The 27,438-nt window shown below is 36.2% G+C and overlaps 1 protein-coding gene across 4 annotated transcripts; it reads right to left on the reverse strand.

Moving 5' to 3' along the window:
* Positions 1-556: 556 nt before the first annotated feature.
* LOC142358573 (uncharacterized) lies at positions 557-17,567 on the reverse strand. 4 transcript variants are annotated; one of them, XM_075409993.1, is made up of 2 exons: positions 17,220-17,567; positions 557-2,422 (listed from the first exon to the last, which is right to left on the reverse strand). In XM_075409993.1, the coding sequence occupies exon 2, from the start codon at positions 2,414-2,416 to the stop codon at positions 890-892; it is 1,527 nt and encodes a 508-aa protein (XP_075266108.1). In that variant the 5' UTR covers positions 2,417-2,422; positions 17,220-17,567; the 3' UTR covers positions 557-889. The 4 variants fall into 4 exon arrangements, with proteins under 4 accessions (XP_075266108.1, XP_075266134.1, XP_075266116.1 ...); XM_075410019.1 differs by lacking the exon at positions 557-2,422 and adding an exon at positions 5,801-7,465 and having other exon boundaries at positions 17,220-17,563; XM_075410001.1 differs by lacking the exon at positions 557-2,422 and adding an exon at positions 5,801-7,518 and having other exon boundaries at positions 17,220-17,563.
* Positions 17,568-27,438: the final 9,871 nt, after the last annotated feature.

The following is a 27,438-nucleotide window of genomic DNA, read 5'->3' on the forward strand; positions in this document are numbered from 1 at the left end:
CCAATCAACTCAGTCATTTCACAAAAAAATAACAACTACGGTCGGCCCAATCGCCCTCAAACGCCAGACAGGTGGTCAATTTAGACTTATTTTAGCCGAGGAGGATGTATAATAGCAGTGAGGGGTTTAAAATACTGGCGTTATAGACCATTTCTATGATGAAAATAAGAAAGCAATTTTGGCGCATTTTTTATTAGATATTATTAGGAAAAAACATCGAATTAGGTTAGCGGCTAAATTATGAATGAGAGCAATATACATCACGCCAAGAATCAAGAAATAAGGCGCGAGTAAAAGTTACCCGAAACGTCGACGAAAAAGCGATCAAGGGAGAAATTGCATCAAAAAGACCACAAGAATAATACAATTGCTGTAAACGTCGTCTGAGAGCAATTAACCAAGCATCTTTTCATTAAGATGAACTTGCTGAATAAATTAGCTACTTCTCTTTCACCAGTTTGATGCTGGAAATGTCATATTAATACATAAAGATCAATGAACAAAATTTTTGTATACCTCAGTTAATCGACCGCCAACTCTTTAAATCAAATAGAAATAATCACTAACATTCCAATTGCTTGAACAGAAACTACAACTTTCATTTCATTTCATTAAAGAAGTTGCAACTCTTCAAATTTATTTCATTTATTAAAGCTAACAAAGATTGCACGTTACGATATAGCAGCAGCGTACTGAGGAAAATATATGTGGTAATCACAATAATCAACATAGATTAGATATGTGATAACAAGAACACAATCATTTGATTTGTTATTGATCCATAAGAACTAATTAATTAACAGAATTTCCATCAATAAAATTTGATTAAAAAAAATCGTTAAATGTAGTTTTTATAACATTACATCTCTTTGGCTTCATTGACTGCCTTTCAATAAGTGTCATAATAAGGATCGTATGACCCATCATTTCCAACAATTTTCTCGATCTTCTGGATGGCGCCAGGAATCCTGTAAAACATTCGACAGGATTCGTTCAACACAATAAAGGCTTCCTCTGGGGTCCCAGTTTCCATAACCATTGGAAATCCTTGACTTTTGAGAGGCTCTGGGTTCAGAACTGCCCTCAGAAACACATCATTTTTATTCTCAATCAGTTGCATTATGTACTCCGCATGGCCAAGTTGCTCCTTCAAACTATTTTCTTTCTCGCCAAATATTCTTTCCTTGATTTTCGGCAGCAAATGAGAAATTTCAAGACCATCAATTTCAGAGAAAAATTTCTCAATGACATTACATATTTTTATGTCTGCTTCATATTTCGCAACAATTCGCAATTTGAGAAGCAAAAGAGCTACCACATGCGCAAGAGAAACGTTTTCAGAGCTTTTTTCTAGTAAAAGCACAGGACTCTCATATCTATTCTCATTTTTTAGCCAAAGCCAATCACCTTGTTGGGTACTTTGAGGAACATCATCCCAATTATAATCGAAGTTTGGATCTATCGTGATCCACCATTTGACGAAGTTGTAGGCATCGTCATCTCTATTCAAATTAATCAATATGAACGGAACCTTTTCACGCAACCCCAGGGCATCCCAGTGAATTAATCTTAATAGCTCAAAGTAGTGCGCCAGACCTGCTTCGTACATATGCTCATACTCCTCTTCATGGGCCATATCCAAGTATGAATTTGCTAAATAACGCCTAGTATTGCAATAATCCCTCAGAAACGGGTTGCTCCAAATACGTCCAACATTTTCTCCTTCAAAGGCTTCAATTCCTACTTGCCTAACAGCTTTCTCCTTTTCCCGTCTCACTTGACCTTCCATGCGCTGGATTGCCCTACAATGTTTTTTGTGAATGCTCCAGTATTCTTTCTGACATTCCACAGAGCAGAATTTGACCATCCTACATCCAGTACATAGTCGTAGGGTTCCCGAATCACCACACGTAAAATTATCACCCATATAATTTTGACAACGATCCCGTCTCGTCTGCAGACTCATGTCCTTTCCATTATAAAGTTCCAACTCAAAGTTTACGCCAAAACTAGCTGCCTTGTTAGTGTTGTTTTTTGGCGCAGTATTATTCGAAGGAAACATAAATTTGATCTCGGACAACTTCTTTCCATCGCGCAAGTTGTCAATCTTATTGTAAATAGCCTCTGTAAGCTCGTCAATAACCAGGAAGTCCGCCACCTTTAGAAGTCGGAATAGCGACTCCATGTTGTCCGGTAATTTTTGATCACCAAACCACGTCTTAATCATTCTAGCTTCTTTTATCGCAACAAGAGGCAGCTCAATAGGCTCATCATTATTGCACCAGTCCAACTTTGAGAGCATTGCCTCTATGTTCTTACACATTGCACATTGGGCTTTGGTGAGATGGAACCTCTCGCCATCAGAAGAAAGGAATACGACGACATCTTGCGATACCTTCTTAACCTCAGGTTCCATCCCCACCTGAAATACTTTTCAATGTCAATCAAGAGTAATCATGCAATTAACTTGTCTTGCTATGGTTTGACTTAAATCAAATGCCGGCCAAACCCTCTGGCGAAACTCATTAGACTCTAAACGAGATTATCAAGACTATTGCAGCGAGATTCAAGAAGAAAAGGAAGAAATCAAACGAAAAGCCAGATTAAACCCTGAGCTGACAGGCCTTTAAAACATCCATTCAACAAAAAAAAACTACTTCACATATTGAATTTGATCAGCATCGTCAAAAACAGAACCAACTCAGGTCGGAACAATTGCTCTCCGACGAAAGATTAGATAGGGCCTTATAAATTAAAAATTAGACAACGGGTGATTTCACTTTTTACAACGGCTCGGCGCATTGCTGCAGTGTTTTGCCGCCAAATAGAGCACACAATAAGTTTGTATTGCAGAACACAGTCATTTATAGCATAAATAGAGCGCATAGACTACTGCTAATCGCCGAACTAATTTATTATCGGATTGAAACAAAAACAGGCCGATTGAACCGATTCATTGATGACAAGTGTAGAAACCAAAAGTCTAATATTCTAAACATACAGTGTGCGAGCTGGCAAACAAAACTGCCCGTTAATACTATTAAAGATATTGAAGTCATCTATCCAAACTTAGCCACCATTATTGTACAGCTGACGTAATCAGTAACAATTTCATCGGATTCTTGACGCACCATTCGGAAAAACGGATATCTCTGCTCGCAGTTCTGCTATACTTGCAAATACCAAAATCTTGCATTTGTCGAAAACGCCAGAAAAACTGCCATTGCATAATTGTTTTATGTCTTCTCAGCAGCTCTGATTAGCAGCACGCTTAGAGACTAGCAGTTAAATTAAAGCGTCAAACAAAAAAGTGGTCAAGCAAAAAATCGGGATCTTTTCTGTTTTGCCTCCTCAGCCCTATATAACCAGTCGATTTGCACCCCCCAAATATGTATTTTTTGTTCCTTAGAGATCCGTACTTTTTAGTTTTTTAGTATACGAAAGTGTATAAAATGCAAACAATATGCTATAAGATGCATAAGTGAGTTGGGAAGGCAAATAGAAATGGGGGCAATAGCAGAAAAGATCCAAAAAAATTGCATAAAAAGACCGCACGACTCATAGAAACGACAAACTTTGTTGAGATCACGAGCAATTAAATAATTAGATCTGAGAAACTTTAAAAAATTTCAGCTAGATGTTGAGATGTCCGCAATGTACTGCAAAGCTCCCCAAACAGCCTCCGAATAGGTTGAGACATTATTTTACCTTAATTTCTCATTAAAATAGTTTGATAAAAAAAGATTAGTGAGTAGTAAGGTAAGTAACAGGTGACAAAAAAATAATTACGCAAGATACAAGCAAATATTCCTCCGACGACGCAAGGCACGCAATTAAAAAAAAACAATTATGCATGGATTAGAGCTGATTTAAGTGTGTCATACGACGTAAAAAAAGTTGGGGACAAACGTCAAAAAAAGACTCGCGAAAAACAACCCAACTGCAACACTTGTGCGGCAAAATCTTGGCATTGGTTTATTTTTAATAAAATAGTTGAGCAATCAAATAATCACCCGAACATTAACTTAATTACAAAAAAAATTGAGGCCAAAACCACTCAATTTATAGCGGAAACAAGTTCTCTGCAACGCAATAGCGAATTGAAATACACTACGAAAAATTTTTTACACATCTTAAAAATTAATATTGACCATTGACGAAAAAAATGCAACCACTTACAAAACTCAAAAACAAAGTTCTTCAGAATTTATGCAAAAGTGATTCAAAAATGGCAACTAAAAATACTTGTGAGCAGAAACACTCGAATTCATTGGATACATATTATCAGGTAAACTTGGCAAATAGGCAAAGTAATCTGAATTTCTAAGACAGACAAACTGCTCATCGAGGACTGATGATGACCGAAACTCCCTCAGAAAAATAGAAAAAAAACAGGAGAACCTCAAGCAAATGGAAAAGGATAATGTTGAAATAATTAATACAAAAATATCAATTTATCAAATTTGAGAATTATTAAAAATTAAAACAAAAAAACAAGTAATTATTGAGGTTGAATAAATCGATGGCACAATTTAATTGAGACATCAACTTGTCAGGAAGAGAGACCAAAATCTAAATCCAAACACGAAATCGCCAAAACTGTATAATTGCTGCAAAAACTGACATTTGGAACCAATTAAATTTAATTCCAAAGCTTCACAAGAAAGTACACTGAGCAACCAACCACAAATTGAATAAGACCAATTTCTAATGAGAGCAAAAAAGGTATTCCAAAAAGATTAACAAAACCGAGGAGAAAAAATAAAGAAACTAAATTGGTTTAAAAATTGGCCGAAATTTTATAAATGTGTAAAAATTTCTCACAAAAATCCAAGAAATCAATGCAAGTATTCAACATAACCGACTAACGTCGGGCGAATTGCTCTCAAACGACCGGTGAGCGGTCATTTGAGAGTCTCCAAAAAGTTTGAGCTGTGAAACAGAGCTGAAAGGCTCTAAGAGCACTTAATGCCCGCTGGGCGCTACCTGTTTATCCCGTTTTTGAGGACGAAAAGTCAAAAGCGTCAGACGAAAAATCGGTCAAGCGAAAAATCGCATTAAAAAAGACCAACAGGACTAATATAATTGCTACAAACTTCGTTTGAGAGCAATTAAAAAAGCACCTAACTTAATTAGATTACTAATAAGTCACCAAAGATACAACCTTGCAGAAATTATTTTAAAAAACACACTATTATATCAAGGCATAGGGATATTTCTACTGCCTCGGTAAAATACCCATAACCACACAATACAACCATAACCAAAAAAGCCAAAGGGACCAAAAGAACGATCAAATTCTAGTAGACATGCACATTATTTATCACGAAAAATCAACTCACCTCAAATACGTTAATCATTAAACCTAGCGCGTGAAAAAAAGCGCAAGAATTTCCTTCAGTCCGTTAAATTTTTCCACTAGCAAATTTACTCTTTCGTTTTTGGATCAGAACGCCGCCTGAACACAAATTTCTTGTGGTAAAAACAAACAAATTTGAATTCATCCACAGAGAAAGAATTCTATTACTATAACTTGAACAATATTTTTGTAAGCTCGTTCAATCAAAATATAAGGCATCGCCACAACACTAGATCAACAAGTCCCAATTGATAAAAAATTTTACATACTAAAAAATATTAACTCTACATCAATGCTCAAATATATTTCCAAACATACAACATTAGATTGTATGTTAAGCTGAAAAAAAACCAAATGAAATACTCGACGTACATTTCATATGCCTGCTAGATATCCTCCGCAATTTATTAACTCCAATACAATCGGTCGGTCGATAAGAGCTGAACAAACAAAATAAACTACAACTAATAATTCTTACAAACTCTCAACAACCAAAACGGTGACTAAATAAATATCACTGAAATTATTTGAAACGAAAGGAAACAGAAAGGAATGGCGACGGATTGAAACATTTTTGCTTAATGTTCTTTAAACGCTACCATAGGCAGGATCGTATGAATGGTCACTTCCAACAATTTTGGCAATCTTCTCCTTTGCGCCCGGAATGCTGGCCAATACTCGACATGAATCTTTTAGTACAAGAAACGCTTCCTCAGGTGTTCCAGGTGTGCTGGTCTTTGGATACTGTTGGCTAGTGAGAGGTAACGGATTTAGAACAGCCCTCAGAAACACCCTATTTTTGCTCTCAATCACCTGCATTATATATTCAGCGTGGCTCAGTTGATCTTTCAAAATGTCTTCGTCAGCTCCAAATATCCTTTCCCTAATTTTCGGAAGCAAATGAGAAATTTCCAGATTTTCAAATTGGGCAAGAAAATTTTCAACAGCGCAGCAGATTTTCAGGTCTGCTTCATACTTTGCAACAATCCTCAACTTGAGTACCAGCAGTGCGACAACGTGCGCCGAAGAGTCGCTCCCTGGGTGACTTTCTAATAACAGCGAAGGATTCTCAAATCTATTTTGATTTGTGAACCACAACCAATCACCTTCTTCACTATTTTCTCTATGACTCCAATCGTGTTCACCGTTTGCATCTTTTGACATCCACCATTTGACAAAATTGTAACAATCGTCATCTCTCTCCAATTTAATCAAAACAAAGGGAACAGTTTTACGCAGACCCTGAGCGTCCGTGTGGTTCAACCTCAACAACTCTAAGTAGTGGGCTAGACCTGTCTCATATATATGGTCATAGTCTTCTTCATGGGCCATCTCGAAGTAGGCGTCTGCCACAAAACGCCTAGCATAGCAATAAACTCGTCCAAATACGTTGCCCCAAACATTCCTAGCATTTTCTCCCTCAAAGGCGTCAACTCCCATCCGCTCAATAGCTTCTGCTCGCTTACTCTCCATCGCACTTTCCATCATTTGAATCCCTTCACAATACTCCTTGTGTACACTCCAATACTCTTTCTGGCACTCCCGAGAGCAGAATTTGACCATTTTACAGCCATTGCACAGAAGCAAGACACCAGAATCACCACAATTGAGATTCTCACTCCTATAATTTTGGCATTGATTGCGGCCATTTCGCAGACTAATATCTTTCCCATTATACAGCGGAAGTTCAGAGCTAATTCCCACATCTACTTCACAACTACCGTTGCTGTTTGACGCAAATTCAGTTGTTGGAAAAATAGCTTTGATATCAGACAATTTCTTTCCATTGCAGAGAAAGCGAACCTTGCTGTAAATAGCATCAGTCAGCTCTTCAATCAAAAGAAAATCGGCAACCTTCAATAGACGGAATAGAGATTCAGGATTTTCTGGCAGTATACTTTCAGAAAACCATGTTTTAACCAACTTCACTTCTTCAATTGTAACAAGAGGCAATTGAAGTGGCGTATCATTGCACAGGTCCAACTTCGAGAGCATTGCCGCTATGTTCATACACTTTGCACATTGGTCTTTGGTGAGACGGAACCTCTCGCCTTCGCACGAAACGAAGACTACATGATCTTCGAAGATAACTCTCTCCTGTTCCATCTTCAGCCGGAAATCATTTACATCGCATTCAATGTTCAGTGTGAGAATCAAAACTGCCCACAAACAAGTTATAACTAATCACAGCAAACTATTTCTCATAATGTCAATCAAAAAAATTCATACAAAGCCACATAAACAAATGCTGCTGATAGGAAGGACAACAAATCTTGAGATGACATGCACAAAAACATTCAAGAAAAACAATCTAGACTGTAATAGAAACAGAGAACACATTTCTCGGAACAAAGTTGAAGCAGATTTTGGAAATCGATGGCATCAATACGCTAATGAACGTCAATCAAAATTTGAAAATATTTCTCAGAAGATTTTCCGGAGATAATAGATCCTTTTTTGATTTTTTCTATGACAAACAGTTTTCATACAGGCCGTAAAAAAGCATTTATTGTCTCCGGAAAGTCTTTTCGAAAAATTCGCCTCTAAATGTCCTTTAGACTTTAGGGTCCTCAATTGAAACAAAGTACTCCAATCATGTAGAGTCAGAGTAACTATTTTGTCAAAATAATCGCACAAAAATACAAAATTGCTGAAATGAAATATACAGAATTCGATTCCAAAAAAAAGAATTGATCAGTTGTAAAACGTTAAGTTTTCGTCGAATTAGAAAAAGGAGCTGCAAAAAAACTACATCGGAGATCAGAGACAGTCCGAGAAAACATCAAAAAAAAAGATTTATTAAACACAGTTGTTACCAACATGATCTGGCCAATTGAAATCAAGCAGAAACTCGGGAATAAGAGAACATGTAGCAAAAGGCATAACACTCATTCACATGACGAATCCAGTAAACTGGAAATTCAACACAATGCAACTCCCGATGAACATCCGAAAGGCCGTCTTATCTCTAATTACTTCCTGAAACGCTCTCACAAAATGGTAAATCAATCAATACATACGCATTTCTTGACAATAGGAACGTTGAATAAATTATGTTAACTACAACTGGGAATACTGTTAACGAAAACACTTTACTTGGATTTGTAATACGCACCGAAAGTCCGACAACCGAGCTGCACAAGGGTACACACGGATCAAACTCACAACGATGGAATTCTTTCTAGAAAGAGTGCTCATCTCTAATGAGACGTATAAAATAGAAAATGTTCTTTCTGATATTGAGTTCCCTCAATAGAGGACGGCTCCGAAAAGTCTGTCAAAAATTTAAACACAACTAAAATTAAAACATCATATAATAGGTTGTGACAAATTTGACGCTTTACTACACCAAAGAAAATTATTTATGGCCAAACACGGCGAGAGCTATTCAAAGAGAAATCAGATGTTCATAGTCACAGAAACTGATCTACAATCAGCTGTGACATGCCACTCTAAAAGTGAAATAGAAATCCTACGGTTGACGAACAGACTTACTTACAATCTGCTTAATTGCTATAAAGTTGACCATTCAGCATCCAGCAAGGTATTGACAAAGTCAGAAAAAAGCGCACATTAAAAATATTGAGATCAAATATCGAGTTCAGAGAAAAAAAAGTTAAAATAGTGGCTTTCAATGGAAGGGTGAACAAAAACTTCAACGGTTAAAAAAATCAAACTCAAAGTGTTCCGCTATCCCGAAAACAACATTGCTATGCATACAGGAATCCCGGAACCATTTTTCAAGTTGCATCAGATTATATACAATTGCTATGCAATGAATTCGGTTGTTGGCATAGAAAAATTGCCCGAAATTGTATATGGTTGACAAACTCTCCGTGACATCAAAAACATTCAAAAGGTTAAACAACTAATAAGAATCAGTTAAAACTGACAATTTGGTCTTATTAAGTTAACAGAAAGTGCCTATTAATGAGCAGTTCATCTGGGAGCTGTAAATTAGTTTTCACTGTGTCACGTTTCTCTAAATCAACGTAGTCACTTTACAGCTTAACCTAACTTTTACTTTTCAAATGAACTAACTTAGAAATTCTGACACTTTCTTTTGAGGAACAAATTTCATAAGAGTAATTTTTCGCTTACTGTCTCTAACAATCCCCAGCCTATTTTCGTTTTCTCTTTATCGAAACGAATTGAGAACTAGATGCGATCCCGTACTTTTGTTTCTTCACAAATCGAGTCAATTCTTGTTTTGATTGATGGTTCGGTCTACTACAAAGGACTTAACTTTTTCTATTTATAGTTTGCGTTATAAACCAAAACTCAAGGAAATTGTGATTGCGTCATCTTGGAACTATTTGGACATTCAAGCGAAGCAAAATGTTAGTTAGGAAAGCTGAATAATTAGTTACTCGAACAAAATTTCTATTGATTGGTTATCAAAACTAAACAAATCAGGAAAATGTCAACTGCGATATCAAGAAATCTAAAAAGATTCAAGGAATCTCAAGTTCTAAGGAATCTCAAAGGACCCGATTCGATGCAAACCTTGTTTGGAAACATCTGTCGCTTCACCCAGAGAAAAGTGTCAAAAGCTGCGACAGAAGGCATCTTCGAACAAGTAGGCGTTCGAACACTGGTCTGATATGTCTGAGGTTTCTATGGAAAAAGAGGAGCGATTAGTTTACAACCAATTGAGGACACAAATCTTCGAAGCAATATGTTTATCATCGTGCTGCAGTTACGTCATACAGGAAACGGGCGAATGAGAGCATTCAGCAATACCCTTTAGCAGACAAGATTCATTCTACAAGCATGCTCTAACATGTAACAGAGAAAGTCGAAGATAAAAACCTATTTCGAAGGATCTGAAATGCCTGATGCAACTTGGTTTTAATTTAACCATATGGTCCTCTAATGCTCCAGAACTGATAAGTCTAATCTCCAAAAAAAATCTGAACTCTACGGAACTAAGCGAATCCTCAACAATTTTTCCTACCTGCCAATTCACAGAAGGCACTGAACAGTTAATACCAACCACAGAAAACGAGAGAGTCTCAAAAATACAATGATCAGTATAAAAACACTAAAACTTCTCGAAAAGTTAATCTCAAAAACCAAATTTTGCAAAGGCTTTCTAACAATCTATTAATCCAGTTTGGATCAGTTGAAATATTCATTGTGCAACCTAGAACTCAAGCAAGAGCTCTGGAGACTAAGGAAGCTATGCGATAACGCAACAATTTTGAGTCCCATTTGAAAGGGCGAACGACGAAAAAATGAAAACACTCCAACCATCGAAAAATATTTCCTTCTCTTTTTCAAAGAGAAAATTGCAACGAAAGAATTCACTTTGCGCATCTTCTGTGAAACTCCCCTCAAAATACCGCTCACCGTAGCATATCTGAACAGTACACCAAATATATTATTTCAACCATCTTCATTTTGGGAAAAGCAGAAGTTGCCCATATTTGTCAGCAGATTATACACCTAAACTGGAAATTAGGTGGATTAAACTGGATTATACACCTAAAAACCGACAGCTCAACATTACAGTGGATCTACAACTAAAAAGAAAGATGCATAAAACATCTTGCCAATAATTGCAGAAATTCTCGAAAACTGCTCAAAGTCACACAGATGACATGTACCAGGAGTTTTAAATCCAGCAGGCGGTGATTCTAGAGACTGAAAGTAGGGCCAATTTCAATTCTAAACGAAATGCCGCCTGATTAATCGTCCCCAGTTTCTTAAAAAGTAGCCAACCAAATTGCCTCCAAAAAAGTTCCCAATTGCCGTTTTTTAGAGTATAGGGTTGTCTCTAAAAAAGATGTCTAGGGACATCTCTGACTGCATGAGATTTGAATTATTTGAAAAAACTCAAAGTTTTTACTTAGTCAGCCCTAGGAGATCCCTATCAAGAAGGACTGGATTGCCTCTACAAATATCAATTCATCCAAACACGCTCAGAATTGACGGTCTCAGTTTTTCATCACTGAAGGCGGAGCTCTAATAGCAAACGGATATCTATCTTACCAATGCAACTGAACTTGATGTACACCTGCAGACTCAAACGTTCTCAGTGACACTAATGACAAAAATATTAACAGTCAAAAAGTACATTCAGGACTCAACCACTCCCGATTCATTTTACTGCAAGTTTTGATTGATGGTTCGGTCTACTATAAAGGACTTAACTTTTTCTATTTATAGTTTGCGTTATAAACCAAAACTCAAGGAAATTGTGATTGCTTCATCTTGGAACTATTTGGACATTCAAGCGAAGCTAAATGTTAGTTAGGAAAGCTGAATAATTAGTTACTCGAACAAAATTTCTATTGATTGGTTATCAAAACTAAACAAATCAGGATAATGTCAACTGCGATATCAAGAAATCTAAAAGGATTCTCAAGGAATCTCAAGTTCTAAGGAATCTCAAAGGACCCGATTCGATGCAAATCTTGTTTGGAAACATCTGTCGCTTCACCCAGGGAAAAGTGTAAAAAGCTGCGACAGAAGGCATCTTCGAACAAGTAGGCGTTCGAACACTGGTCTGCTATGTCTGAGGTTTCCATGGAAAAAGAGGAGCGATTAGTTTGCAACCAATTTAGGAGACAAATCTTTGAAGCAATATGTTTATCAACGTGCTGCAATTACGTCATACAGGAAACAGCAAAGAAGAGCATTCAGCAATACCCTTTAGCAGACAAGATTCTTTCTACAAGCATGCTCTTTATCATGCAACAGAGAAAGTCAGAGATAAAAACCTATTTCGAAGGATCTGAAATGCCTGATGCAACTTGGTTTTAATTTAACCATATGGTCTCCTAATGCTCCAGAAGTCATAAGTCTAATCCCCAAGAAAAATCTGAACTCTACGGAACTGAGCAAATCCTCAATAATTTTTCCTACCTGCCAATTCACAGAAGGCACTGAACAGTTAATACCAACCACAGATAACGAGAGAGTCTCAAAAATACAATGATCAGTATAAAAACACTAAAACTTCTCGAAAAGTTAATCTCAAAAACCAAATTTTGCAAAGGCTTTCCAACCATCTATTAATCCAGTTTGGATCAGTTGAAATCTTCATTGTGCAAAATAGAACTCAAGCAAGAGCTCTGGAGACTAAGGAAGCCATGCGATAACGCAACAATTTTGAGTCCCATTTGAAAGGGCGAACGACCAAAAATTGAAAACACTCCAACCATCGAAAAATATTTCCTTCTCTTTTTCAAAGAGGAAATTGCAACGAAAGAATCCACTTTGCGCATCTTCTGTGATACTCCGCTCAAAATACCGCTCACCGTAGCATATCTGAACAGTACACCAATTATATTATTTCAACCATCTTTATTTTGGGAAAAGCAGAAGTTGCCCACATTTGTCAGCAGATTATACACCTAAACTGGAAATTAGGTGGATTAAACTGGATTATACACCTAAAAACCGACAGCTCAACAATACAGTGGATCTACAACTATAAAGAAAGATGCATAAAGCATCTTGCCAATAATTGCAGAAATTCTCGAAAACTGCTCAAAGTCACACAGATGACATGTACCAGGAGTTTTAAATCCAGCAGGCGGTGGATCTAGAGACTGAAAGTAGGGCCATTTGCAATTCTAAATCAAATGCCGCTGGATTAATGGTCCCCAGTTTCTTAAAAAGTTACCAACCAAATGGCCTTCAAAAAAGTTCCCAATTGCCGTTTGTCAGAGTATAGGATTGTCTCTAAAAAAGATGTCTAGGGACATCTCTGACTGCAAGAGATTTGAATTATTTGAAAAAAACTGAAAGTTTTTACTTAGTCAGCCCTAGGAGATCTCTATCAAGAAGGACTGGATTGCCTTTGCAAACTCATCCAAACACGCTCAGAATTGAAGGTCTTAGTTTTTATCACTGAAGGCGGAGCTCTAACAGCAAACGGATATCTATCTTACCAATGCAACTGAGCTTGATGTACAACTGCAGACTCAAACGTTCTCAGTGACACTTATGGCAAAAATATTAACAGTCAAAAAGTACATTCAGGATTCGACCGTTTCATTTTACTGCAAGCTTTCAGCGTGATATGTTTACTTAACGAACAATCATTATTCAATGTTTTGATTGGCGATAAAAAAGGTAGCAATTCCACTCCTGATTGTGTCTCACTCAAACTTCAGAATAAAATGTAATACGTGCCTCGAAAAAAAGACCAGCGAAGACGTATGTCCGAAACAATACGCCTGTTTCAAAACGAAAGCAGTCCAAGCTCAAGCTATATCCCAACAGTTCCGGACAAGAAGCTCATACCATAAATGTCTAAGATAACAAAACGAATAGCGAACCAAAACCTCTGAAAGTGGGTCACCTAGTATTGATATTAAAGACATGACAAAAAGGTATTTGGCCCGTCCAACTAGTTAAGAGTTGCTTAAAAGAGAACCGCTTAATAAAAAGTTACCAGATTATTGAAAACGCTTGAAGAATCAACAGCAAGTTTGTTTTCGTTACCCCAAAAAACACCAAAACGAGGAGGGAGACTGTTACCAACATGATTGAGAATTGAATGGACAATAGAACTCACAGAAAAATCAGCAAAGACAACAAAAGGGCCAAAAACACACATAATCGTAACTATACTTCGGCTCAAAAGCTCTGATTCAGTTTCAACATATATTGTTACTATTTTTCTAACTGAAAACTGGTCTTCGCCAAAAAAGTCACACTTCAGCGTGAAAATCAGATGCTGGTTCAGTTTGAAAACCATTTTTCGACTTCTCCAAAAAGATGAAGCTGAAGACTTAATTTCACTTCCTTATAAGGGACATGTTTTTAAAAAGATAAACGCTAGACTTCAGGTAAAATTATCAGAATTGAAGAATCAAAAGAAACCAGAAAATACAAGCAAAATTGAAAACAAACAGCCAAGGATTGTCCCCATGAACACAACAAGGTTTGAAACACAGATTCAAAAGAAGGAGAAGTAAAGACAGCTTTTCAAGTCCCATAACAAAATAAAAGCTAAAGCCTGTGCATTAGTTATACACCGATAAATTAAAAACCTACTAAGAATTAACAACAAATTAAACAACCACAAAAGACCGTTGTTCATGTCTACAATTTTATTTTGCTAAACCTTGACAGATTTTGATTAATTTCCATAGCAGGGCTATGGTAAAGACAAAATTTATATAAAAATCTCATAATACACTAAGTTCCCAAAATCTATACAATTTCTCCCTATAAGTTATATTAAACTACTCTCGAGTTCTGTAAGTTTTCTTTCACAAATACAGTAAAAAAAATTGCCGGAAAAACATCGCCGTTGATCCCACTGGCCGGCGTTGGTGTTGAATCAGTTAAAGAAAAAGGGGAGGCTAATCAGCTTATTAATAGCAACATTTAGCAGTATACTTGAATGAACTTCGATAATTTAATTCACTGTCATTAATATTAAGTCTTATAGACTTTTTTTTACTTATCCCGTCACTTGATTTCGCTATTTGACCTTGAACGCATTGGCGTCAGAAGTCAAACTTGAAAGTCGCACATTATGCAATACGAAAGACGTGATCGAAGGGTAAAACAATTTAAAAAAGGTATGAACTCAAAATTTCAGTCGGTTAAAACCAAGGAATTAAGTGAGAAGTCAAACGCAGTGACTAATTTAAAACGTATAAAAAACGAATATAACAGGAGAACTTCTGAAATACAATCCAAAGAACAGAATAAACAAACACCCTTCAAAACATTCAAATAAAGCATCGAGCGCACATAAATGAAAGTAATCGAAAAGAACAGAGAAAAATGCTTTAAAATGGAAAAAACATATGTGGAAAGGGATCGGTGTCAGAACTACCAAAAGGAAGCAATACAAGAAACCATTCGCATTGCGGAACAGACAAAACTAGAGGCAAACTGATAGTTTTCAGGCAACGAAAAACCAATGAGAATTGATACAGATAAAATACAGAAATAAAGAGAAATCTGACCAAAAGGAACATTTTCAAAAACTGTCACGAAAATGATTAAAAGCACATTGCTACTTTGAAATGATTGAAATTAACAAAAAACATGACATATTACAATAACTCAACTCCAAAATAGAAAATATTCAACAATCATTTTTTAAAAAATGTATCCACGTCAATAGAAACTTCAGCTACAACTAAAACAAATCATTGGAAAACAAATTGCAGCATAGAAAGGGAGATGAGATCTGTCTTCATTGACAAAAACAATAATGGGTGACATTGAAAAATTCAAAAAATAATTGCGAAAACAATTAGTGTCAAATCACAAGAACCAAACGATATCAACTGGCTCATTAGATGGGTCACGTACGTCCCATTAGAAAGCCAAATCGACCTGCCTGTGATGAAACTAAATCCTAAAACCATAAAAACACAAAACGGCCAAACAAAAACAAATAAATTTTTATGAAAACGCAGACAAAATGCAAGCCAAATAAAAATTTCATTTTGTCCGTTTGGAACAAAAGAAAACCAATGGAAGATAGAACAAAACAAGCATAGCAGACTAATGCCGGGCGAATAGCTCTCAAACGACAATCCTGCGGCTTCGTCAGTAGCTAGCGATGGTTTAGGTAAGCTGGCTTTAACTTTATTGAAGGGCGTGTGAGGTGAGCGCGGCCGGCGGGCATTGCTGTTTTTGAGGACGAAAAGTCAAAAGGGTCGGACGAAAAGAACAACAAATACGGGCAAAACTAAAAATCCACTAATTTGATAAAGTCACAAAAAAAATTCCATGAACTCATACCATTAAATACTTTTATTTCTACCTCATTAGAAAACCAAAAATAAATGTCATAGTCAATCGCTAGAAAAAATAATAAAAGCAACAAATTCGGGTAAAACTCAAAAAATTACTCAAAAAAACTACAGGGGGACCCAGGGAACGAATTCATCAGTCACTAAAAATTAGAGGCAGAGAATATAGCTTGAAACATGGAACTTAGACTTACTGAAGGTAAAAGTCTACTTTTTTGCCATAAACTTAGGAGGGCAAAAAATAGACTTAGTTAGAAATCTAACTTTTGACACTTGCAATTAAACCGCTATAAAAACTCGGCTGCTTCGCTATCGGAGACTGAGACATTTAGTTTATTTCAACTCTTGTATATTTTAAGAAGAAAACTTAGAACTTGGAACTCTTGTACTCTTAAATTCAATTTCAAATGAATTTGAGCACTTTCGTACCCTTCGGTTTTCTAAATACAATAGAATGAAATCTTAGCCCCCCTCGGGCGGCTAAGTATATGTTCTAACATATACTTAGCTGCCCATTGAGGGGTACACGAAATTGCATCTGTACACCATTAGAACACATGGGTGAAAATTAGTAGCATTCGTAGAAAAATTAGTCAACCAAATGGCAGTTCTGTCACTTCGGGCAGTTATTTAGCACTAAATATTACACACTCAAAATTCTTCAACAGAATACCTAAATTTTAAATGGATGTGTGTCACTCTTTCTGTTCATCAAACTCACATTCTCTCAAAAAGACTTCTAGTCATAGCAAATAGATTTTCAAATTATTCTTGACGATTTCGGTACGTAAAAGACTACACACTCCACAAACCGGGACATATTGAACATAAATCATAAACTGGAATTAGGTCTCAATTTCAACGACAATTCCGACTAGTTAAAGCAAACGATGACTAGCTTAATATCATTTCTTTGCCATGTATCTCGAAAAACAAAGCCTCGCTAAGCTATTCAACTTTTAAATATCCAAGAAAGAGTGGCAAGCAGGAACCAAGAAAGACCTATACCAGGCTGACAACCACCATCTAGCCTTGCTTTCCACTTTCATAACATTCCACCTTTTAATAAGTTCTTGTTAACAAGTTATTTCAAAGAATATTGCGATATGGAAATTGCTTCTCACGTTAGTACTGAAGAAAGATAGAGCTGAAGCTCAGACTCAATCTCTGTATTTCAAATTGAAGCTCCGACTCAATCTGTATTTCAAATTACATAACTTCTGAAACATACAAGTACATCGAAAACAGCTCATTTGCCTCGATGCCAAAATTAATCAGAAACGGAAACAACAAAAGCAGAGGCTTGATGCAACTTTTATTCTATTCAATTTTATTAAATAGTAAACACTATCAAACACCATAAGACTGGTCTGAAATTCTTATAATTGATATGTGAAGTCGTACTGATCCCAATACTAATCAAAGTGCCTAACTTGTCAGAATCAGAGTCCAAAGCATGGCGACAATGATGTTCAAAATGGATACCACCATTACTATGAAAGAGTTGGATCCTTTCCGCTTGTGCCCCCAGTACGCTATGCACCCCCCAAGTTACAGAGCACGTGCCATTACATAGTAAATCATTATGTAAAAATATGGCACGTGCGTCTGTGGGCGCAAATAATATGCACCAACTAAGCTGGGGGGGGGGGGGGGGGGCACAAACGGAAAAGATCCAAAGAATTAGTAGCGTTACCAAACCAGAGTGACAAAAATACACCTAAAAGTATTCCTTCGTCAAGTGCAATTCGGTCACAGCTAAGCTATTACTTATTTTCCATACTAAATTTTCTCGTAAAACGACCTGCAAAAACGAAACGTTTCAGGGGCAGCCAATTGAAGGACCTTTAGAAAACACCACAAATTTTTGACAAAAACCCGCCTGAGTGAATCTTTCAAAAAAATCGCGGCAAAATTTATGTTCTCCAGCAGCGAATCCGTTTTCGCCGATAAACTCGGGAAGGTTTAGATGGTCACTCTACATTACGCTCAGACAAAAAAATTCCGAACCAGACCATCGAAAACGCCATTAACGACCGACCCACTTACGTAGAGTCACAACTGTCGTAGATCTGATGGACTTCAGAACCACCAAAGCAGGCTGTTCATTGGATTAATCAATTTGCTTGTAGACTCAGACAAAAGAGCCTCAAAGACTCGTTTTTAATTGCAAGGGCTAACAAATCTACCTGTATAAATTAAAACCTGCTGCCTCATCTCGATAAAAATATTAATTCCAAAGGATTCCAAGGAACGATCTGGATAACTATGAGGTGGAAGAAACAGCTGTTCCAAGAAGCGCAGGAAAAAATGCTCTCTTTTGCGATCGTTATGTTCAAATAGTATAATGTACTATGTTCAATACAATTGATGCGCCACTGTACATGTGAAACATTGCAGTCAAACTGCCGGAAAATAGCCGCCATTGACGCACATTGGGGTTGACAGAAAAAATTAAGAGAAAAAAATTGACAGAATTTTTCTGAGCGTCAAAACTTTCTTATTTGGTGTTTTAATTCACCTTCTAAAGTGATGGCTATTAAGCGTAATACTAACGCCATCTAGCAATAGATTTAATCAACTTTGTTAACCAAATGCACTATGGCATAATGGCCGGGATTTATATGTTTATCCCGGTTTTTCATTTTTCTCTTTTGACTTTGTCCGTATTCACTACATTACGTAATTCAATACCTGAAAAAATTTAAAATACATTTAGTTGAAACAGAGAATGAAGTCAGAAGTCAAGCGTGAAAATCGGGACTTACGTAAAACGTGATCACAAGGCAAAGCGAATTTAAAAAAACATAGCAGGACAAGTTCTGACGTACAATTCAAAAAATTTTCATTGACTGAACAAAAAACTAGACCTAGAAATGACTATGACTTCACTGGGAAAACCATTCACAAAAAATTGAAAAAAAACAGTCAAAAAATCAAAGTGAAAATGCCGCAAGTGAACAAAAAAAACAACTAGCGAGAAACCGAATTTTTGTTGGAACACCATTTTCTCATTCTACTGTGAAATTCGAGTGAAAAAATTTCACGCCGCAAAATCACTCGCTTTTGCTCCATTTTTGTTTTGACGTGACCAAAATCACGACTCCTATTTGATTTTAAAAATCATGAAAATGTCTGAAGAGACCTTAAAAAAAGACAGCGCCCCAAAATTGAATTGTAAAAAAAGAACGCTTAATAATAGCCGGAGGGCCGGAGGGTTATTAGAAAATATATCAACAACTCAAGCAGTCTCTGGCAAAAAGGATTGCTACGATTTTTGGACGACAGGTTTTGCCAAATTCTGCTATTTGTTCTAAGGAAACTGCTCCTTAATATAAATGCGATAGACACACAAAAACATGACCAATTTTTGGAGGAATTGCTCCATTCCTCTTAAAAAAAGCTGGCTTCAGCGGGTGAGGAAAGGGCATTAACATCACTAGGGAGCTTCAAAATACGCCAGCTGGTTACAGACACAGCTTATTAAAAAATATCAATTGCCATTGAACTAAAAACCTATAAAATCGCCTTCTTCGTGCGTAAACTGACACCAATAAAATTAATTGCAATTCTTGGAAGTAAACCTGCAGGAAAAATTTCCAGGAAGCTAATTAGGATAAAGCACAGTATGATCAAAACTACTCGAAACAATTTTATCTTAATTCGATAATTTTTAGTTCAATTTCAATAAACCTTTTCACTCGTCAACGAAACGAAGATAAATCTGAACAGCCGACAGAATAGCAGAGAGAACCCTCTCATCGAATTATATCCCTATGTAGAAACTGAACCAACAGCTCGCCGACAGAACAAGCCCAGAAAGGATCGCCATAAAATGATACGCCCAATTTCCGAGCAAATTTAAATAACAAACGAAAAATCCAGGTGAAGAATTTTGACTCAATGACAGAAATCTTCTAATTAGTTCAGTGAGCCACCAACAATGACAAACAATAAAAGTAGCAATATCTAAAAAGACCAAAGTCAGATGAACTCTCGAATGACTGATGAGGCGTTCGATTCATTTATTCATTTATTATAACGGGGGGAATGGGGGGTTAAGTTCATCAAGGGGCTTTGAATGACGTGACTATAGCTTGATCATAGAAACTAGTAAAATTCAAGATGAAGCACCCAAACTCAGGGCTTTCAAGAGTAGGATGCCACCAACTGACTACGAATGTCTTAAATTGTGAACGAGAGGAAAACTGCAATAAAAATTGTGAACGAGAGAGCAAAACTGCAATAAAATTGCAAACGAGAGAGCAAAACTGCAATAAAATTGCAAATGAGAGAGCAAAACTGCAATAAAAATGTGAACGAGAGAGCAAAACTGCAAAAAAATTGTGAACGAGAGGAAAACTGCAATAAAATTGTGAAGGAGAGAGCAAAACTGCAATAAAATTGTGAAAGAGCAAAACTGCAATAAAATTGTGAACGACAGAGCAAAATCTCATTAAAATTGTGCACGAGAGAGCAAAACTGCAATGAAAGTGAGAGCGAGAGAGCAAAACTGCCATAAAACTGTGAACGAGAGAGCAAAACTGCAATAAAATTCAGAACGAGAGAGCAGAACTGCAAAAAAATTGCAAACGAGAGAGCAAAACCGCAATAAAATTGTGAACGAGAGAGCAAAACCGCAATAAAATTGTGAACGCGAGAGCAAAACTGCAAAAAAATTGTGAACGAGAGAGCAAAACCGCAATAAAATTGTGAACAAGAGAGCAAAACTGCAATAAAATTGAGAACGAGAGAGCAAAACTATAATAAAATTGTGAATGAAAGAGCAAAACTGCAGGAAAATTGTGAACGAGAGAGCAAAACTGCAATAAAATTTTGAATGAGAGAGCAAAACTGAAAACAATGTCAGTAAAACGTTAGCATGCAAAACAAATTCGGTAAAGACCAGAAACGAGTAGAAGAAGAGCAAAAAAAACTCGAGAACAAACAAGGCACAAAATAAGAAGTATTATCAGAAAACCAAGCTGTCTTGGAAATTATTATCCACGAAAGCATATTAAAAAGAAAATGCAGACAAAACCGATCTCACTTTTTCAAGAATGGCGAGGTGGTTGGGAGATGAAGTCGTTAGTGGTAGGTGGGTTGAATGTTTAGTTGTAGGATGGGCTCTACTTATAGAGTAAACTTAATTGCGTGATATGGTAGTTCAGAGAAATTTTTAAAAATCCGAAATATAATCACTGAATTATTAGAAAATGCTTTCAGAATGCCGAAAACCTCTTTTGAAAACACTAAAGAATCAACTCAGAAGCAACTTTTTTTTTATCTGTTACAAAGTAAAAAACCATACACTGAATAAAATATTAATAAGACCAATATTTACCAAAACCAACAGGTCAGGACACAGAAAAACGCATTACTGATATTTTTAACTGAATGATATTATAGAAAACTTATACATGAGGCTGAGAGAATTAACACTCCTAAAAACTTAATATAAAGACAGCAGAATGCCTGAAAAGATGTAGAATAGACATGCGCAACGTCCATTAAAGATAGAAACAGTTACAGAAATTTGAGTTGGAGAGTTATCGACGCCGCTAAAAACTTGTAAAAAAACTCTTTCCGTGATAAAGTACCACTCATTTCTTGTTCCACTCCTCGGAATACGTTTTAAATCTTTTCTTGAGGGAGGTTAGACACTTATGATTAAAATCAATTCACGGAGCTAATTTAAAATCCTTTGCTAGATAGAGAAATAAAGGCACAAGCGCAAAAGCCGTCAATGAAAAGTAAAACGTAAATCAGGAAATTTTACTTTCTCAGCCTTGCCGTGTGAGCAAATGTGAAAGAGTGTCAGGCTGCCAAAAAATCAGCACGACAATTCGTCTTGAAACACAATCGACAGAATTGTCGAGTCAAAGAGGCACGGTTTTTACAAATTTAGAGAAAAACAAAATCCAGCACGTAAAGTGCATAAACATTTATGATCAGCGTGCTAAGTAACAAACTGTTCGATCAATGTCAATGGTCACCCAATAAAAGAATTGACAAATAAAAAAATCTTGTTATATAAGCAGCAAGGGCTGGCAAGCAGGGGCAGGCAAAACAATTTATACTAAAAGTAATGATTAGCTAGAGCTTCTTGATGTCAAAATCCTCAAAACAACAAAACTATAACGTTAAAGCATTCGGATAAACGCAGTGAAAAGCCAAAACAATGTTGCTAACTTGAGTTGAGATTTTCGAAGTTGAAAATTTGAAAAAGAAAATAACTGCAAAATTGTCTAATTATTTAAACCAATGAGTTAGAAAACAAAGTTCCCTTTTTAAATATTCAGAACAAAAATGTAATCCAGCAGAATTTTGGTTGCACAAAAAACCACAAACAGAACAAGAACAAAAAGCTGACAAAACTGCAATAATTGGCCACAACTGAAGAAATTTTTCTCTAGTTTTTGACGAATGACCTCGAAAAAACTACTCCCACTAAATTACGAAAAACCGGACCCAAGCTCTGAAAAAAATATTGCCCCCGAAGGAGTGGAAATTCGAAAATCGACAAATTTTTTTAAAAAAATTCAAAATCTAATTCAAATGGAAAATTCGCTAAATTTCATATAACTATCGCCAAAAACCACTTCATTGCACCCTTTGAAAGCCTCAAGCAAACACTTCTAGCCCAATCAAAGCTGCATTGGCTCCTAATCACATTTTGAAACAAAAGAAATCATAATAGAAATGAGATACAGCAAACTTTATTGAAGTCTCAAATTCGTGATATCAATATCAACAAAACCATTTCTCGATGATCGATTATTGTGGATTAAATTGAAACAAAAGACGAAAAGGAAGATAAGTCTTCCGAAGGTAAGAGAACATTAAAGCGTCAAACAGGGATAGCTTCCGACATTAGAGGAAATTTTGATAAAGACCAGAAAACTCCTTTTCTATCATCAATTTTTTCCAACCAGTTTGTTCATCTGGATACGTTTCTTTTTCGAGCGCGGACAAGTGATACGAAAAATACAGGTATAACGAAACATTAAAATGTACTCCTTTCCCATTTGACCATGCAAGAAATTTTTAAGCCATTGCGCAATAAAAAAAAGTCTCGCTCCTTTGGTATTTCGCAACAGCCAGTGCACGAAAACATCGTCAATTAATGTTGTTCTGTAACTGAGCCGTAATGCTGTTTTCAGTTCTTAAAAACAGTCCATTTTAAAACAGGAACGTAAAAAGATGTGAAAGAAATAATGCCAAAGGTGTGGCTGATGGTTTCACGGTTCCATTTTCATTTATACAACCAAAATAGTGAAACCTTGGAAAACTTGTGGTTAAAAACTGTTCCCCAACGTTTCTGGTCATTATGTACCAGTGCTAATTGATTCTGATTCTTCCTACGATGAGTAATAACCGAATAAAATTGGCGAAGGAAAATTAAGAAGTAATTTCATAATCTAACTTAGCTCGTGTGATCTTTTCAATCTATCCAAAAATTCTTTTCATCATCCAACTCGTGTGATGATTTTACTATAACTCTAAATTCATTTCATCGTTAAACTTGCGTGATCATTTCAATCCGAATCTAAAGTAATTTCACACTTCAATTAAATTCCTGACAAGTTTCGATTTGTGTGATCTATTGAGAGAAATATTTGGAAACACTATTACAAACAGTTCAATCCAACAATGGCTAGTGGTGAGTTTTAACATCTGTTCTTTAAATTGATCATTGAGTTGTGTAAATAATTAGGTGAACCATATAAAAAACACAGATTTTTTTATAGTGTAAAGTAGAAGGAAGAACTATGTCCGGATCTTAACCTGGCAAAAATAATCGATATTTTGTTTTGATCTATTAGTGAAAAAAGATTAAAAAAAACTGCATCAACGTTCAGTATAGTGTAAAGTAGAGGCAGAAAATAAGTCCGAATTTTAACCTGCCTATTCTATCGATGTTTTGGTTTGTTCTATTAGTGAAAACACATAAAACTGCATCAACGTTTAGTATAGTGTGAAGTAGGGAGAGGAACTATGTCCGAAATTTAACCTGCCATTTCTAATCGATATTTTGGTTTATTCAATTAGTGAAAACGCATAAAAAACTGCATCAGCGATTAGTATAGTGTGAAGTAGAGGGAGGAACTATGCCCAAATTTTAACATGGAAAATTTAATCGAAGTTTTGGTTTGTTCTTTTTAAAGAAAACACGTAAAAAATCACATCAACGCCTAGTATAGTGTAAAATAGAGGAAGGACTTACGCCGAATTGTTGACCTAGCAAGACATTTTGATTTGTTCTATTAGTGAAAACACAAAAAATCATATCAACGCCTAGTATAGTGTAAAATAGGGGAAGGACGTATGCCGAATTTTTGACCTAGCAATTCTAATCAACATTTTGGTTTAAACTATCTGTAAAATGATATAAGAAAATCACACCAACGCCTAGCCTAGTGTAGTGTAAAATAGACGGAGGACTTATGCCGAAATTTTGACCCACATTTCTAATCGAAATTTTGGAATATTCTATTTGTGAAATCAAATAAAATCATATCAACTTCTAGAATAGTGTAAAATAGAGGTGGGGATTATGCCGAATTTTTTGACCTCACAATTCTAAGTGACATTTTGGTTTATTCTGTCTGTGAAATCATACAAAAAATCATATCAACTTTTAGTATAGTGTTAAGTAGAGGGAGGACTTGACAAATTTTCACCTAGCAATTCTAATCGACATTTTGGTTTACTCTATCTGTGATATTATAAAAAAATCACATCAGCGCCTAGTATATTGTCAAAAAGAGGGAACATTTCTGCCGAATTTTAATTTTCAAATTTTTATTAAAGTTTTTACTGTTTTAATAGTAAAACATGGATACAGCGTAAAACATGAGTTAAAAATTAGGATAGAGCATGGTTACCTAATAAAATTTTCTGAGTTTTGGCATTATTCTTGAACTTATCGGTCGTCATCTGTGTTTAGAGTCATTCACGAAGTCTGTACAGTTGAGTGAATTTGATAGAGAGTATTTTTCTTTCCACACTTCTGCAATGGAGTTGCAATGGTGAAGGAGAGGAAAGTGAATGGAGATTGGTCGGTTTGCAACTCGCTTTTTTATCTGCCGAAAATTCTACTGAAGAACTTGTCAAAAATCGGAATCATAGATGAGAAAATATTTGTTCATATTGACGTCTCAACTATAAACAAAAAAGCAGAAGAATTCGCGACTGTCAGATGATATCGAACTGACATCCGACGTTCAACGACAGTTTGGCGATTTTGAAACTGCATATTTTCCACTGCATAATAACCAATTGGCATACATGCGTGAAGTAGAGATTCTAAAGTTTGTGGTGTTTTTCCAGTGCGGGATGAGTATTCTTTTCTCGAACCCTCTTTTACAAATGATTTAATCATGAATGTTGGAGAGGAGCATGGATCAATTGATTGAAAACAACCTGAGATGTGTGACGCTGGTGATGACGGAAACCAAGAAGGTACGAATCAGGATCAAGAAGACATGTTTAAGGAAAGTGCGCACGAAGAAAACATGTATGAGAAAAATGAGAGCGAAGAAAGCATGAATGTGGAAATTGATTCCGAAGAAAACATGTATGAGGAAAGGGAAATCGACAAAAGCATGTATGTGGAAAGTTAGTCCGAAGAAAACATGTACGAGGAAAGGGAAATCGAAGAAAGCATGTATGTGGAAAGTGAGTCCGAAGAAAACATGTAACACGAAAGTGAGGCCGAAGAAAGCATGCATGTGGAAAAAGAGTCAGAAGAAAACATGCATGAGGAAAGTGAAGTCCAAGAAGAAATGTATGATAAAAATGACAAAGAAATGAATGAGGAAAATGAGATCACAAAACACAAGTCTGAGAATAATAAGGACGAAAAAGTAATGAACAAGGAAGAGGAAGATAGGCATGAGGAAGAAGACATGCTTGAGGAGATTGAGAACGAAAAGGAAAAGGACGAGAAAGATAGGGACAAAGAATGCATTTCTGAGGAGTCATCGTTTTCGGTATGTCTAGATTGTGGAGGTAACTGTGGACGAGAAACCGTTGTCTTCGGTTAAACGTCGCACGGTGAAATCTCAACCCAAAAGAAAAAGTTGAGTATGCGACCTGAAAATGTGAACACACCCTCTAACTATGCGTCACAGATTGTCTCCAACGCTCCCAGGAAGAAGTTATCCTTCAAGAAAAGCGGTGTACGGAAGTCCTTGCACTTCAATTCATTTGATGAAAACAAAATATTCACCAGAAACCATCATAGCCTCACTGATGCACCGAAAAAGAAGCCCAGAGTGTTTCAAAGAGCACAAAACGTTTTACAGTGAAGGCTATTTACTGGAGATATGGAGAGCGACGACGAAGAGAACTCAAGTCCCTTGAAAAAAGTTAAAAAGGAAACTTTGTAGAGTTGATTACACAATCTGTCTCATAACTTTTCATAACTTGTTTTATTTATTTTTTACTCTTGTTTTGTAACAAATAATGATGAAACAAATGCGAAAAATCTCGTCAGCATAATATCATTAATATTGAACACGTACAAATTGTTATACAATACATAAGCGAAATAAAAACAATATAAAACGCATAAATCAGCTTTTTGAAGTTTACATGACACGAGTTCGTTCACTCATTGGGGAAATTGAGGTTGAAGATGGTAGTAATAGGAGATCGGTTTGCCGAGTGAATCTGCAAAATAGTGCAAACTTGTTTGTTAGCTAATAACATCCAATGAGCACCCCGAGAAGTTGAAACATCGGAATTGACAATACAAAACATATCCAGAGGAATGAGATAGGAAACATGGTTCGCTGGAAAAAAACCCCAAAAATGTGAATTTCAAAGTGAGTCCGAAGAAAACATGTAACACAAAAGTGAGGCCGAAAAAAGCATGTATGTGGAAAAAGAGTCAGAAGAAAACATGCATGAGGAAAGTGAAGTCCAAGAAGAAATGTATGATGAAAATGACAAAGAAATGAATGAGGAAAATGAGATCACAAAACACATGTCTGAGAAGAATAAGCACGAAAAAGTAATGAACAAGGAAGAGGAAGATAGGCATGAGGAAGAAGACATGCTTGAGGAGATTGAGAACGAAAAGGAAAACGACGAGAAAGATAGGGACAAAGAATACATTTCTGAGGAGTCATCCTTTTCGGTATGTCTAGATTGTGAAGGTAACTGTGGACGAGAAACCCTTGTCTTCGGTTAAACGTCGCACGGTGAAATCTCAACCCAAAAGAAAAAGTTGAGTATACGACCTGAAAATGTGAACACACCCTCTAACTATGCGTCACAGACTGTCTCCAACGCTCCCAGGAAGAAGTTATCCTTCAAAAAAGCGGTGTACGGAAG

Source organism: Convolutriloba macropyga, chromosome 1 (assembly GCF_964194025.1).
Source record: "Convolutriloba macropyga chromosome 1, txConMacr16.3, whole genome shotgun sequence".
In the NCBI taxonomy this organism is placed as follows: Eukaryota; Metazoa; Xenacoelomorpha; order Acoela; family Convolutidae; genus Convolutriloba; species Convolutriloba macropyga.